The sequence below is a fragment of the Podarcis gaigeae genome, assembly GCF_964106915.1.
Source record: "Podarcis gaigeae genome assembly, chromosome: Z".
NCBI classification, from domain to species: domain Eukaryota; kingdom Metazoa; phylum Chordata; class Lepidosauria; order Squamata; family Lacertidae; genus Podarcis; species Podarcis gaigeae.
Genome location: NC_139691.1, coordinates 16,032,376 through 16,046,524, shown reverse-complemented (window position 1 = coordinate 16,046,524; position 14,149 = coordinate 16,032,376). Strand labels below are relative to the sequence as shown.

Below are 14,149 nucleotides of genomic sequence, written 5' to 3'. Positions count from 1 at the left end.
AATGTATATAACGCTTGATCGCCGACATAACTTTTAAGTGGTTTACAAGCTGCAATTTCCCCTAATAGACACATTTTTCCAAAGCCATTTTGCCCTAAAATAAAGCATTTTCATGTTATTTTCATGGCAGGGGGGATTAATTTTTATGGGCACTTTGCTCCAGTATATACATTTTTAAAAACACATTAGGTAAAGGTAAAGGTACCCCTGCCCGTACGGGCCAGTCTTGACAGACTCTGGGGTTGGTGCGCCCATCTCACTCAAGAGGCCGGGGGCCAGCGCTGTCCGGAGACACTTCCGGGTCACGTGGCCAGCGTGACAAAGCTGCATCTGGCGAGCCAGCGCAGCACACGGAAACGCCATTTACCTTCCCGCAAGTAAGCGGTCCCTATTTATCTACTTACACCCGGGGGTGCTTTCGAACTGCTAGGTTGGCAGGCAAAAACACATTACTTGGCAGGAAAACCACACTGCAAAATTCAGAGAAGTGCAAATTTCAAAGGATGCCTGAGTTTTGGTCCTTGTTGACATCCGTCTGTCCTGGATGCTCAAGATGTTAACCAAAATGAAGGCAATTGAGAAGTCAAGGGAAAACAAATGTTCTGAGCCCTTTATCACAGACAGAAGGAAGTTCTTCATTGTGAAGCCTACACCGTGAATACGTGGTTCTTCTGGATGCTCTCCTTGCCAGAAAAAGGTGTAGTATATCTCTCTGAGGCAGCCATTTGAAATGAGTCTGGTCTCCTGTAGAGTAGCAACATCAATGATGAGCATTCTCAGTTCATGGTCAATGATGGCCATCTTCCGTGAATCATTGACCTGCAATGGTCCTGACATTCTAGCTATCTAGGCACAAGACAGTTTATTTCTCTTTTTTTGCCTGAAGCAGTTCAGTCCACTTGTTTAGTGACACTCGAGTTCCAAGCACCCACTGAAGCAAGTGGACTATGACAGGTCAACACTTTATTTACTGGACACTGTCCAGCTAAAGGTGGGTAGCAACTGACCAGTGAGACATAATAATCTCTCCCACCAATGAAGGCAACCTGTAAAACTGGTACCTTCCACCAATCAGGTTGAACTTACAATTTTCTGCTGGATCTAGCAGCAGCTTTTGATACCATTGATCATGGTATCCTTCTGGAAATTCTAGAGGAGTTGGAAGCAAGGGGCATTGTTATGCAATAGTTCTGCTCCTTACTCCTGGGCTATGTCTAGAAAGTAATGCTGGAGGATGAGTGTTCAGAGTTCTGGGCTCTCACCTGTGGGGTACCTCAGAGCTCTGTCCTCACCCACATGCTTTTCAACATCTATATGAAGCCACTGGGAGAGATCATCAGGGGGTTTGGACTGGGTGTCCATCAATATGCAGATGGTACCCAGTTCTACCTCTCTTTTAAATTGGAACCAGTGAAGGCAGTGATTGTCCTGTGTGAGTGTCTGGAGCTGGGTGGAGGATGGATGGTGGCTAACAGATTGATGGTGGCTAACGCCTAAACCTTTCTATCCCAGTGAAATCACTGAGATCATCTGCAGGAAGGTAGTTGGTCATTCATTTAACAAGAAACTGAGCCTTTTGGGTCATCAGCCCAGTCCTGCAGAATACTCTGCCAGTAGGATTCAGTGTGTGTCTTCTGTATCAACTTTTAAACACCCACTGAAAACTTTTCTATTTTGCTAGGCCTGTTGTGCAGTTTTATGTTTTATTGCTGCAAACTGCTTTGATTTTTTTTATTATTTTTTAAAATAATATTTATTAAGATTTTCCAAAATAAAAAGGAAAGATAGAAAGAAAAGCAGATATAGTTTGCATTTAGTTTCAATAACATCTTTCCTGGACTCCCCCCCCCCACATTATATCCCATTTGCCTTAAATTGATTCCACAAATTCTTTCCCCAAATTTTAAAACCTTATTTGTAATTTTAAATAACACATTTGTTCCAAATTAATTTATCTTATTTTTCTTAATTAACCATTTCTCCTTATATTTTATATAATTCCCTAAGATCGACCCCATTTCCCTTCCACAAATTCCCTTATTTTCAAACAACCGACAATAAAAAAAAGAAAATAAAGAAAGAATATATAATTTTACAGCCTTTGGGTTCCAAATGTCTCCCCCCCCTTTTCCCCGGTTCCGATCCCCAAAGTTCATCCGTTGTCTACTGCCAGCCTGGTGCATCCACGTCTATGTCTCAGCTCCACTTTGCCATCTTTTGATAGCTTTTAATTTCAGAAAGTCCAATCTCAGAAAGTCCAACTTCAAATTTAGTCCAGCTCTTATTCCTCAGATTGCTTTTTCCTGTTCTGCTGCAGAAACCTTCTAATTCAGAAACTTCTTGTTCTCCACAGAGGCTATTGTTATTCAGGAACATAACTTGCGTTGAGTCCCTTCCTTTCTTCAATAGATAAATCCATTGTCTCCTTTAGTATAAAAACCTCTGTAGACAAAATAGTGCTTCGTTTTTGCAGCTTTCCCAAGAGATAACAAATCCTGTTCAAATTCATAGTATTTTTCCACTTGCAACAACTGTTGCAGTGTCCCATCCTCCCTCTAGAGGGAATATAATAACTTAGTTTCTTACAAAGTCAGACCCAGAAGTCAAATAACTTGTTGCCTTTATTTCCAATAATTTATGTCCAATTTGTAACAAATCTAACCAGCAAAGCCATCGTAACAAAGTTCTCTTTTATTTCCCTGCTTTGACAGCTACTTTGACAGCTGTCAAAGTTTCTGTGTCTCTTCGCCAGCCTCTCATAGCGGATCGTTCCCAGTTCCCGGGGGGGTTGCACTTTAGTTCCACAAATTAATCTTCTCCTCCAGCACAGATTGTAATTTCCCTTCGTGAAGTTAAATTTTTTTCAGATAAGCAAGTTCATCTCTCGATCTTAGTTGTCACATCCTTGCGTTAAACCATCTACAACGGGGGGGGCGGACTTCCTTTTTGCACCCCCCCGCTCGCTCCAAATTCATAGATCCAATTTGCCTTTTAGGTCCAATAGATTTACTCACGGGTTATTCTTTTCAGTCCAAATCCTAAATTTCCAAGGAAGAAGTCGTTGCCTCTCCACCGAATGGCATGCGGCTTCGCTAGGCAGGGGAAGCAGTGGACTCATAGCACCACACACCCCCCGTCACCCGCTCCGCAGCCTTTAAAAAGGCTCCTTCGCAGGTCGGGGGGCGCAAACGGTGCCCGCCGAGTCACCAAGTCCATGGGCATCTCCGCCCATGGTTTTTAAGGGTCCCCGCGTCGCCGGCGCGGCAGGACCCGACCCCTACCTAGCAGACTCCCTCCGGAGCTCGGAGGGAGTCCGCCATTCGGCGATGGCGCCGACCCGGAAGTCCCTGCTTTGATTTTTTTAATTACATCCCTTAACAAGTTAGATGTTTCTAAACACATACACCTCTTCCCATCCTCCGTCAAAGTAAGCAAGATACAGTTCAAGGACATATCCCAGTAGAGAAAAACGATTGAGGAGGGTGCAAAGGAAGGGTGGTGAAGGGTGTGGCCTAGGGAGAATTTCAAGGGCCAGATAGCAAGCCCTGGAGGGTTGTTTTGGGGCCCCAGACCTGAGGTTCTCCACTCACCCTTTAAAATAATTATTTTTGTCCTGATACAGAACCTATAGAGATCAGTTAAAATAACAAAGCAGAATGTGGCATTTTAACAAATCAACCCACAACACTCATTGTCTCAAAGCTCAAATGGATTTAAAGAGAGAGTGTGTGTTAATAGATATTGGTACCAGTTTCATCTCTAGGGAGGAAGTAGCTGCATTTCATCTCTTGGTCTTGACCCTTTACTACGCTCTTTATAACTCTCTGACTCCAAGGGGCTTCCTGCATTTTCAGGGAAGGAGGAGTTAAACACATTGAACACCAAGAAAAATCAAAGGATTATAGGTTTGCAGTTGGAGTGTCCATCTGTCAGTGTCAGAAATGAAAAAAATCCTGAAGTCCCCAGGCCTGATTGTCAATGAGAAGGCTGCTTCATTAGAACTCTCCATTCGGAGAGGCCATTCAGAATATATGCCAACTGTCTGAAAATCTATCTTCTGGGCTCTTAGAATAACTTAAATATAGACACTATTACCACCTGCCTCTGTCTCCCACTCCTCCTCTTCTGAACCAGGGATGGGGAACTTGTGGACCTCCAAAGTTTTTGTACTATAACTGCCAGCATCCCTGATCATCAGGTATGCTGGCTGAAGCTAATGGGAATTGGAGTCCATTCACATCTGGAGGGCCAGTTTCCTTAGCACTGATTTAGCAGATGGTACAAAGTCCTCTGGAATTATCCAGCCTTGGTATATACAGCAAGACTGTGTCCTTCCTATTGCCTCTGGCAGATAAGCAGAGATAAATGTTGTGCTTGCCAGATTTCAGGCTCCTGGTTTTCATCTGCCCAAGTTGCTCAGAATACCTTGGTACCTCCTAGGTATGGATTCAGGTGTTCCTGCCTGTGGCCCAGCCCTATTCCTTGCACTTATCACCTGCTAAGTTTGGATGTGAGGACAAAGTGGACACAAAAACTGTAACCAGGGCCAGCCCAAGACATTTTGCACCTGAGGTGGAACCCGAAATGGTCCCACCACTTCCTACGAGGGGATAAGGTGAGGAAAGATCTACATCAGGGACAACTGGGGAAGGAAGACTGACATTGGGATCTGCCGTTCTGGTAGATCCTGCTGCCTGAGGCAGTTGTCTCACCTGGCCTCATGGGTGGGCTGGCCCTGAATGGAATGACTCCTTGTGAAAAACTACTCCACCTATCCTCCTTTTTACATCGGTGAAGTAATATCACTTTTCTCTTTCTCTGGACTCTGTCTGCTTCATTGCACTCATTCTGCTAACATTCTTCACCCCCATATGCAACCATATCTGTTTGTCTGTCTGTTATATATACAAACACACACTACATATCCACTGCACACTTCTCTCTAGCACTCCCTGCTGGGTGTGGAGGGGCCGTGAGGCCGCCACGGCTCAGCGTTTCCAAAGCTGTTCCCTGCTGAGCCTCGTTCTTTTTGCTCCCCTCCCCCTGCCAGTAATCAAAACAAACACTTCTGAAGATAAAACGAGTTGCAGCGGGCGCTCAAAATAAATAACTAATTTCTCCCTGCATGATCTCAAGGAGCAGGAGAGGCGTGAATAGCGAGGCCCAGTGTTGGTCCGAGCAGAACCCCCTGGAGTGGTAATTCGAAGGATGACAAACATGAGGCAAAGGAAAATGCCGAAAAATGGCTACTCCCCGTGGCCCTTTTGCAAAGGAGCTATTGCAGGGTTTGGAAATAACGAAGCCGTCGATGGGGAGAGGGGATATTTTCTCATTGAGGCTGAGTGAAGTGCCAAACAGGCTACTATTACGGCAGCTTTAAGAGGTGTACGAAAGAAGAGAAAATGGAGTGGTGGGAAAGGGGGGCAGTGAAAAGAGAGGTGGGGAAAATGAAAATGAGAGGTGGGGTGACTGTGCAAAAAGAGTGAGTGAATTTGAGAGAGGAGATGGGGGGGGGGGAGAAGGCGCAGTGGGAATATTTACCTGAGAAAAATTGGCCTTCACATTATTTATTTATTTCATTTTATTTCCACAACTCATTGGCCCCCCGCACTCACCTCCAAATTTTCGTAATTTCTTGAAATTTCTAAAACCTTTATATGAGAACACATTTAAGGTGTGTGCACGCACACACACACCCTCCTCCCTGATAACCATGAGGGGATGGGGAAAGGGGGGGAACCAAACACCCCAAAACAAAAGAGAATGTAAAGAAAACAAAATATCTACAGTTGTTGAGATGAGAGAGAAGAAGAGAGAGAGAGAGAGGGAGAGAGAGAGAGAGAGAGAGAGAGAGAAATGAAGGAAGGAAGAGCGAGAGAAAATAAAGGCCAGCATCCATAATTTTCTCTGTGGGGCTTTGAGGTAATTGAGCCATTTGGATAAAAATAAGGCAGCAGGCCCCTTAGGTAAAAGGAGCTTTGCAATCCAAGGAGGTTCGAATTATGCGTCTTGTATCACTTTGAATCCCCCCACATCCCCCTCACCCCCTAGCGCTACGCCGAACCACTTTCCTCTTTTCTTCTTATGTGTATTTTTTTTAAGTACCCTGTCAAAATGTCCTTAGATGAGTACAGAATTTCAGCTGTCACAACTAATTTTGATTCTCCTGAATGCTTGTGTGTGTGTGTGTGAGTGTGTGTTGAGAAAGGGGTGTGTGTGTCTGTATGCGCAAGCTCTTGTGAGGAGAAGAGTGTTGTTGAATCAAGATTTCTTTTCTTGTCATATATATATATATATATATATATATGAATGAGAGAAAAAAGATTTACATCAAAAATTTGTTTCTGGGGAGTGTTTAAGGACTGTAATTTCCTCCTCTTTCAATTACCATTTGATGCTGTCTGATTCCCTCAGCTTCCCCCCCCCACCCGAGCTTCATTTTGCCGCTGTTTTTCTTTCCTCACAAAAACGCCGTCAATCTTTCTGTCAGCTTTAAGCTGTCAGCTGCCTAGCTGATCCATTTCAAAAACACCACAGGCCCTGGGGTTGTCAAGAGTGCCCAAATGCCAGATCGTTTTCCTTCCTGATCTTGACGTAATTTTACGGCACACTTGCCTTACAACAGAGTTTCTTGGGGAAGGTGGCATGGAAAGCGGCCATGGTTCCTGCTTCAAGTTTCCTGCCTGGTGCACATTTGCCCCTCTATATATCTCAACATGTGTTGCCAACAGCTGTAGCTCTCTTTTTGACATCACATTTACCTCACAAAACAACAAAAGTAACTCGAAGGTGTCTGGTTGCAGCTAGTAGCACATATTATCTACACTACAAATATACAGCTTAACTGTCATGGCTTCCCCCTGCAAAAGATCCTGGGACCTACTGTTCAGTGAAGGTGCTAAGAATTATGTTTTAGGTCTGTACAAACTCACTCCACTCAGACTTCAGGGCCAGCAAAAATGGAATGTTTTTTAATTGAGGCCTGGTATGGAACACAGGAATTTGCCTTCTATTGAGTCAGGCCAGCCCCACGCTGCTCAAAAAAGCAGTGTGGAGCTTGCATTCAGTCTGCCGACCTCCTCTCCCTCAGCTGTAGGGCGGCTGAGGGGGATGTGGCGGGTGGACGCAAGCCCCACGCTGCTGTTTTGGGCAGCACGGAGCCTGCAGGCGCCTGAGCCACTGCGTCATTCCTAGGAGAGATGCGTAGCTTGGGCGCACTGCAAGCCCCATGGTAAGTGCTGCCCCCTGGGTGATTGGTGCCCAGTACACCTGTTGCCCCCTAGCTACGCCTCTGTTCTGCCCACTCTCCAGCAGCCACTATGAGCTGCCAAAGGGAGGAGGCTGGCAGCGGTGGCCATGGAGAGGATCTGCCAGCTCATCCTCCTGAGCTCAGCAGCGGCGGTTATGGAGGGGGACATTCCCAGATCCAAACAGAAGCTGGGAATGCTTCTGGGAATCCGGGGTGTCCCCCAAAAACTGGGGCGGTTGGAGGGTATGAGCTGTGTTGTTACATATGTTGTACATACATGGGTGTTTACTACTTAATGAAATACCTGTTCTAAATTACTACATTGAATCTAGGACATGGATAGGCAAACAAAGGCCCGGGGCCCGGATCCGGTCGAATCACCATCTAAGTCTGGTCCGTGGATGGTCCGGGAATCAGCATGTTTTTACATGAATAGTATGTGTCCTTTTATTTAAAATGCATCTGGGTTATTTGTGGGGCATAGGAATTCGTTCATTTCCCCCCAAAATATAGTCTGGCCCACCACAAGGTCTGAGGGACAGTGGACCAGCCCCCTGCTGAAAAAGTTTGCTGACCCCTGATCTAGGACTTCATTTTCACAACACATGGTGCCAGGGTGAGATGAAATGTGTGCAGGTTTTACAGAATAAGTGAGGGCTCATCATCCTTTATCACTCTCATATGAGGCAGCAAAGGAACAGACAAGGAAGAAAAGGATGCTGACATATTCCCCTTCATTTACCTTAGTGCCGCCTGGAAATGCCCCCTTTAATGCCATCTATTTCCTCCTCCCTCTCCCCAATTCCTTCTCCTCTCAAGCTTCCTCATCCCCAGAACCCTAAACTGTCTCACCCATCTGCCTCCCTCCCAACCATATTTTCTCCCTTCCTCCATACGCCACCTTTACGTCCACCAATTCCTCCCTTCTCTTCCACCTTGCCATCAGAAAGCTGAAGGTGTCATGCACAGAAAGACCCTTCTTCTCTGCAGCAAGGCCTTTCCTTAACCTCTCTTCAAGTTATTTTCTACAAACCAGAGTCCCCTCCTTTTCCTCCTGTCCCCCCCCCCCCCCGCTCTGCCTTTAGTCTCTTAGGAGAAGCCAATGAAAACAGCACGGTGATGGACTAGAGAAAATATAGTTGTTAAATGTTCAGAAAAAGGCAGAAGCCCAAGGCAGTACAGTGGTACCTTGGGTTACATATGCTTCAGGTTACTTACGCTTCAGGTTTCAGACTCCGCTAACCCAGAAATATTACCTCGGGTTAAGAACCTTGCTTCAGGATGAGAACAGAAATTGTGCGGCAGTGGTGCAGCGGCAGCAGAAGGCCCCATTAGCTAAAGTGGTGCTTCAGGTTAAGAACAGTTTTAGGTTAAGAACAGATCTCCAGAACGAATTAAGTTCTTAACCTGAGGTACCACTGTATAAGTTCCTCAACTAAGTTTATTCAACATTTGTCAGTGACAACAGCTCACTCATAGGAACACAAGAACCAAACTGACTGGACAACACGATAATAATCCCAAGCATGTTGACAGTTGACTGTTGAAAGAGAATGCACTTACTTACCATTAGAACGTTCGTCTAACAACGCTTCTACGATTGATTAGAACGCGCCTTGTAACATAAAATGTGTTGAACCCAATGCATAACAAAAGGAACAAACATAGTCATCAAGGTGTGCCGGCCTTTTCCGCTCCCGCTGGGACTGTCAGGGTTCCTGTGCTCGAGTGGGTGACCCAGGAGGTTCCTCCAGTACCCAGGAGGTGGGTGACCCACGATGTTCCTCTGGTACCCGCAGTCTGAGTGGGGCAGTCAGCAAGGCCGGCTCGGAAGGGGTCACTGCCGATGGATCCACTGAGGATTCCGGCCTGAAGTCGCCCTGCTGGGATAACTCAGTCACCGGCAACCCGTCTGGGTTCCCACTCTGGTCTGGGCACAGAATCTCCTGAAGTACCCATTTCTCTGTCCTCTGTTTTCCACTCGAAGTTCCGTGTTTGGACGTGCCCTGGCTCTGATCTGGTCAAGGTGTCTCTTCCAAACCAGTCCCTCCTCCAACCCTACATCGTAGGAAACCGGACCTGTACAGAGGGCAATGATACCAGGAACCCAACTGTGTCTGGGCCCATAGTTTTGGACGTACACAGTGTCCCCCAGGGAGAACCCTCTTGGAGCCCCCCACACCACCGTGGATGGTCATTGCTCAAGAGCCCAGTCGGGCTCCCCATAAGCAACTCTGCTGGGCTCTGGCCAGTCACTGCACTTGGGGTGATGTGTTGGGCCAATAAGAACTCCACTAACTGGAGAGTCCAGTCTCTATGGACTATGCGCCTAAGTGCATCTTTGGTAGTATGGACCATGCATTCAGCTTGACCGTTAGTGGCTGGGTGAAAAGGAGCGGAACGAATATGGCGGATTCCATTCTTGGTTACAAATTCTTTAAATACCGCCGAAGTAAAAGTGGTCCCATTATCACTCACCAGTGTGTCTGACAAGCCGTGTGTCGCAAATAGCTTCCTGAGTGCATTTATAGTCACTCTAGGGGACATGGTTGAGGTCAGCACCACCTCGAGCCACCTGGACTGAGAATTGACCACTATTAGGAAGTGTTGGCCCTGAAAAGGCCCCACGAAATCCACGTGCACCTGAGACCATGGGGACTGTGTGGACTCCCAGAACTATTGGTGCCTTGGGTGGATCCAGCCAGGAGACCTGGCAGGGCTCGCGACGTTTCACCCAGCCCTCTATCTCTGCATCTATGCCTAGCCAACATACATAGCTATGGGCCAATGCCTTCATCCAGACGATCCCCGGGTGAGACACATGCAGCCCTTCTAAGACTTTTTTCCTTAACGGGGGGGACTATGACACGGCTACCCCATAACACGCATCCTCGGTGAATAGACAGCTTGTCTACGTGGGCGGTGTAGCATGAAAATTCTGGACCTGGCTTCCCGGGTCACCCCCTCCCCACCTAGTCCGAGATGCGGGACAACAGCCTATCTTTCGTGGTTGCGGCAGCAATTTTGGGTTTAAGCGCAAACGGGACTCTACGGGCCTTGACCTGAATGGGTTGTACAGTGGAGTTGAGCCATAGGGAAATCTGGGGTCCGTTGTAGAGGCCCAGGGTTCCATTGAAGACTGCTCGAAACTCCTGGCAGATTGATTCAAAATCTGCCCCTGGGGAAATCTGATTAAACCCTGAAATATCTAAGCCTAATGGCCCAAACCATGCTAGGCTTAGAAGGCTAGTGAATGGGCCTTCAGTTATGATGAGGTTCAAATTCTTTGTGTACTTCTTAAACTGGACCTTGAAGGTGCCCACCCCCTTTAGCTCAATTCTTTTTCTGTGGAAGTCCTGCAGCACTATGGGAGCCGGAGAGGAGGACCGCCGTTAGGGCAAAGCTCTTTCAGAGTCTTAGCAGATATTATGGAATAGGATGAGCCGGTATCCAACTCTATAGTGCACGGGGTTCCCTCTATCTAAAGTTGTAAACTAAGTTTATTGGACCCCAGAGACGGAAGCTGAAGTACCCTGGCTGGAGAGGTGGACTGTAACTCCTCTATGTAGGCCTCATGGACATGTTGCTTGGGTCATGCTGTGGAGGTCTTGGAGCGGCAGACTCGACCAATGTGCCCAGTCTTCCCACAACGGTGACATGTGGCGTCCAAAACCTGCATGTCCGATGCTCGTGGTTTTCTCTGCAGCTGGCGCAGGTCCCTCAAGGTGTATCAGATGAACGCTGGTTCAATGATGCGCTCGTAGCTTGGGAGCGGTGGTGTCAGTCGGATAGGTCCGAAGCTCAGTGGACATCCTCATTGTGGGGACCTACGGAAGACGACCGGTCTTGCTGGATGCGGTGAGTTCTCCTTTTGGTACGTAGGCTGCAGGCCGCCTCATGGGCGCTATCCTTCCCAAAGGCCGTGGCCATATTCATTGCTTCCATCATCGTGATGTCGTCTTTTGCCAGCAGCTTGCAGAGGAGACGGCTGTCTCTCATGCCACTGATGAACCTTTCGAGAAGTCGCTCCTCGATGTCAGCAATAATAAATTGACAATACATCGCAATCACCCGGAGCACTACGATGTATTCACTCACTGACTCTTGCACTTGTTGCTGTCTGTCTGCAAAGTCATAGTGGTGGTGGTTCTTAGTTGGCTGAGGCGTGAGGTGTCTTGTCGTAGCCTGTGTCAGCTCATCAAAAGTGCATGCCTCTATGTCCCTGGGTGCCACCAGACCTTCCAGTAGAGTGATGGCAGAACTTCCCAGCACCATCAGTAGCACATCCACCTTGTCTGCCTCCCTAGTGAAGCCTTGTAGTTGGACGTAGCTCCTTATTTGGCAGAGCCACTGCGGCCATTCTGCAGGATGGCTCATATTGAAGTCCAGTGGCGGCCGACTATGACTGGTAGCCATCCTCAGACCTGGAGCAGTTGCTTGTGTGATTGTGGGTGGTTGCGAAGAAGTGGCAGGCACGGTCTCGTTTCCGGGGCTATTTGCTGAGTCCAGCGTGGTGGTGAGGTCACGCTTACTGCGAGGCAGCAGGCGGTGGTGCTGCAGTGCGGTCTTGGGCCTCTGGCAGCCACTGGGAGCCCATCAATATCCCATCCTTGTTGCCAATGTTAAATGTTCCGAAAAAGTCAGAAGCCCAAGGCAGAATAAGTTCCTCAACTAAGTTTATTCAACATTTGTTAGTGACAACAGCTTACTCATAGGAACACAAGAACCAAACTGACTGGACAACCTGATAATAATCCCAAGCATAAACTGACCGTTGACAGTTGACAGTTGAAAGAGCATGCGCTTACTTGCCATTAGAACGTTCGTCTACCAACGCTTCTGTGATTGGTTAGAACACGCCTTGTAACATAAAATAGGTTAAACCCAATACATAACAATAGTAAAGAGAGACATACCCTTTTTCTTCAATCATGGAATTCAAGATGATGTATGTGTAGTTCCCAGATAGTCTTCTATTCAGATTTTGATCAGACCCAGACCTGCTTAACTTCAGCAAGATGCTGGTCTTGTGTGCCTTCAAGACCATATCCCAGGACTTTTTACAGGGCAGTCTGTTATTCCAAAGTGTTCTCCATTTGAAGGCCACCTGGTGCAAGTTCTGCTTAAAGATAAGAAAAGATATCAGAGTCCTTGAAATATACATTTATCAGTAGCGAGCACCTGGACAGATCACCTGGTCACATTCTTCCCCATTACAGGGAAATGTATTTATCTTTACATTATAGTATTTGTTTCTAATTTGCAACTATAGATCTAAATGAGTGCATAATTTTTTAGTGCAGATTTGTTTTCCTCTTTCAGGGGTGATGCACTTCCTTTATGGGGGACAATGGATAAATGGCCACCATGATTTCAGCCCTATATATAAGGCTATGGATAAGAAATGTGTCATAAATAAATCAAAATAAATATATAAACATATTTTATTGGCATCCATTTGTCTTGAGAGACAACGAAGTGCACCTCTGGGTTGAAGTCAAACAGCTGTGTTAGCAGCATTGAAGTGAGCTCCCATGGGTGCAAACCTGGGAAGTGTGTACAGAGGTCCTGGGCTGCCCAGACAGTGGTCCCCTCTCAGCCTCGCTGATGTGACCCAAAGGAAAGCATAGCAACACCCTTGGCAGCAGCTTGGCTGCAGGAGTTACCGGAAGGAGGCACACAAGGCGCCATTCAACTGTCTTAGGGACTCCATTCCATATTTGTGTAGGGTTTACTCCATAGCCCTTTCTTCTTCTGAAGAATCCCACAAGGCAGCAGAGGTTTAGGATCAGAGTTTTCCTTCTAGATGGAAAACCTTTCCTAGTTTAGCCAACCAATCAAATACGTTACTGGGGTGTGGTGTGACCGCAGTTCCATGCTGACAGCTTCTAGGAGCTACAGGTGAGAGCTGTGTGCAGGGTGGGGACCAAAGGGGGACAACCCCAGAAGGAATATGACATGTCCCCCACCAGAGATTCTACCCCTCCCCTAACACTCCACATAAACTTTTTGAACATCTATATAATATACACATTTATTACAAACATATATAACATATGTAACAAATATATATATTTTATAACTATTTGTATTGATTTTACAAAAACCAAACAATATAGCAAAATGAATGGGAATGCGCAGTGATCAATTCCCACAAAAGTATGTATCAAAGCATGGGCACATCTGTACAATACATTTAAAGCCTATTTAAAGGACACTGCTTCCCCTCCAAAGAATCCTAAGAACTTTAATTTGCTAAGAGTACTGAAATTTTTTCTCTGCAATGAGTAAAGTGGTTCCCAAGATTTTGTGGGGGAAGCCATGCTCATGAAATGTGCTTTAAACTATGGTTACCAGATGTCCCCATTTCCCGGGGACAGTCCCCGGATTTACAAATCTGTCCCTGGACAAAATCCGTCCCCGGAATGTCCTCGGATTGCATTTAACGTCCCTGGATTTATATTTTAAGTGTTGTAGATTTATTAGTAGGGAATGAATGTTGCGTGATTAGTTCAATGGCACAAGACACATCATATGGGGACTTCTGACGAGGCAAAATGGTGGATGCCACGGCAGCAAGCAGCTCCTGAAGCCAGCCAGAGCCATCTGTGCTACCAGGCTGGCTCTGGGCTGCTGAGACTGCTGCTGCCGCTGCCACTGCCAAGGGGGATCTGGGGACGCCTGCAGCGTCAACTGGGGGAACCGCTACCCCTGCCCAGTGACCCAAATCGAGCTGGGAGCGAGAGCCCAGCGACGCTCCGGGGCTGACACAGGGAGAAGGAGGAGAGGAGGAGAAGCAAGAGGGAGAAAGAGGAAGGAGAAAAAAGAGGGGAGCCCCGACCTTGCTGCGCCAACTGAGGACAAGAAGTAGGAGAGCATCAGGAGGGCAAGGACATGTGG

General features: G+C 46.9%; 1 protein-coding gene and 1 long non-coding RNA gene across 11 annotated transcripts in view; one reads left to right on the top strand and one right to left on the bottom strand.

Moving 5' to 3' along the window:
- Positions 1-14,149, bottom strand: part of LOC310836376 (uncharacterized protein) — a 43,017-nt gene that overhangs the window by 26,059 nt on the left and 2,809 nt on the right. For 4 of the 10 annotated variants that reach the window (XR_014560051.1, XR_014560052.1, XR_014560053.1 and 1 more), the window contains one exon: positions 12,166-12,371. Coding sequence is in view for 1 of the 10 variants with exons in the window: in XM_083721497.1 (XP_083577623.1) it covers positions 663-744; positions 12,166-12,371 (288 nt within the window). In the remaining 9 variants the exon portion in view is untranslated. Of the gene's footprint in view, positions 1-446; positions 745-6,105; positions 8,897-12,165; positions 12,372-14,149 lie in introns of those variants that run through there. The other 6 variants (XR_014560056.1, XR_014560057.1, XM_083721497.1 and 3 more) reach the window with 5 other exon arrangements.
- LOC310836378 lies at positions 3,354-13,350 on the top strand. Its single transcript, XR_014560060.1, has 3 exons — positions 3,354-5,922; positions 10,956-11,107; positions 12,572-13,350. It is a non-coding gene; the product is annotated as an uncharacterized lncRNA (long non-coding RNA).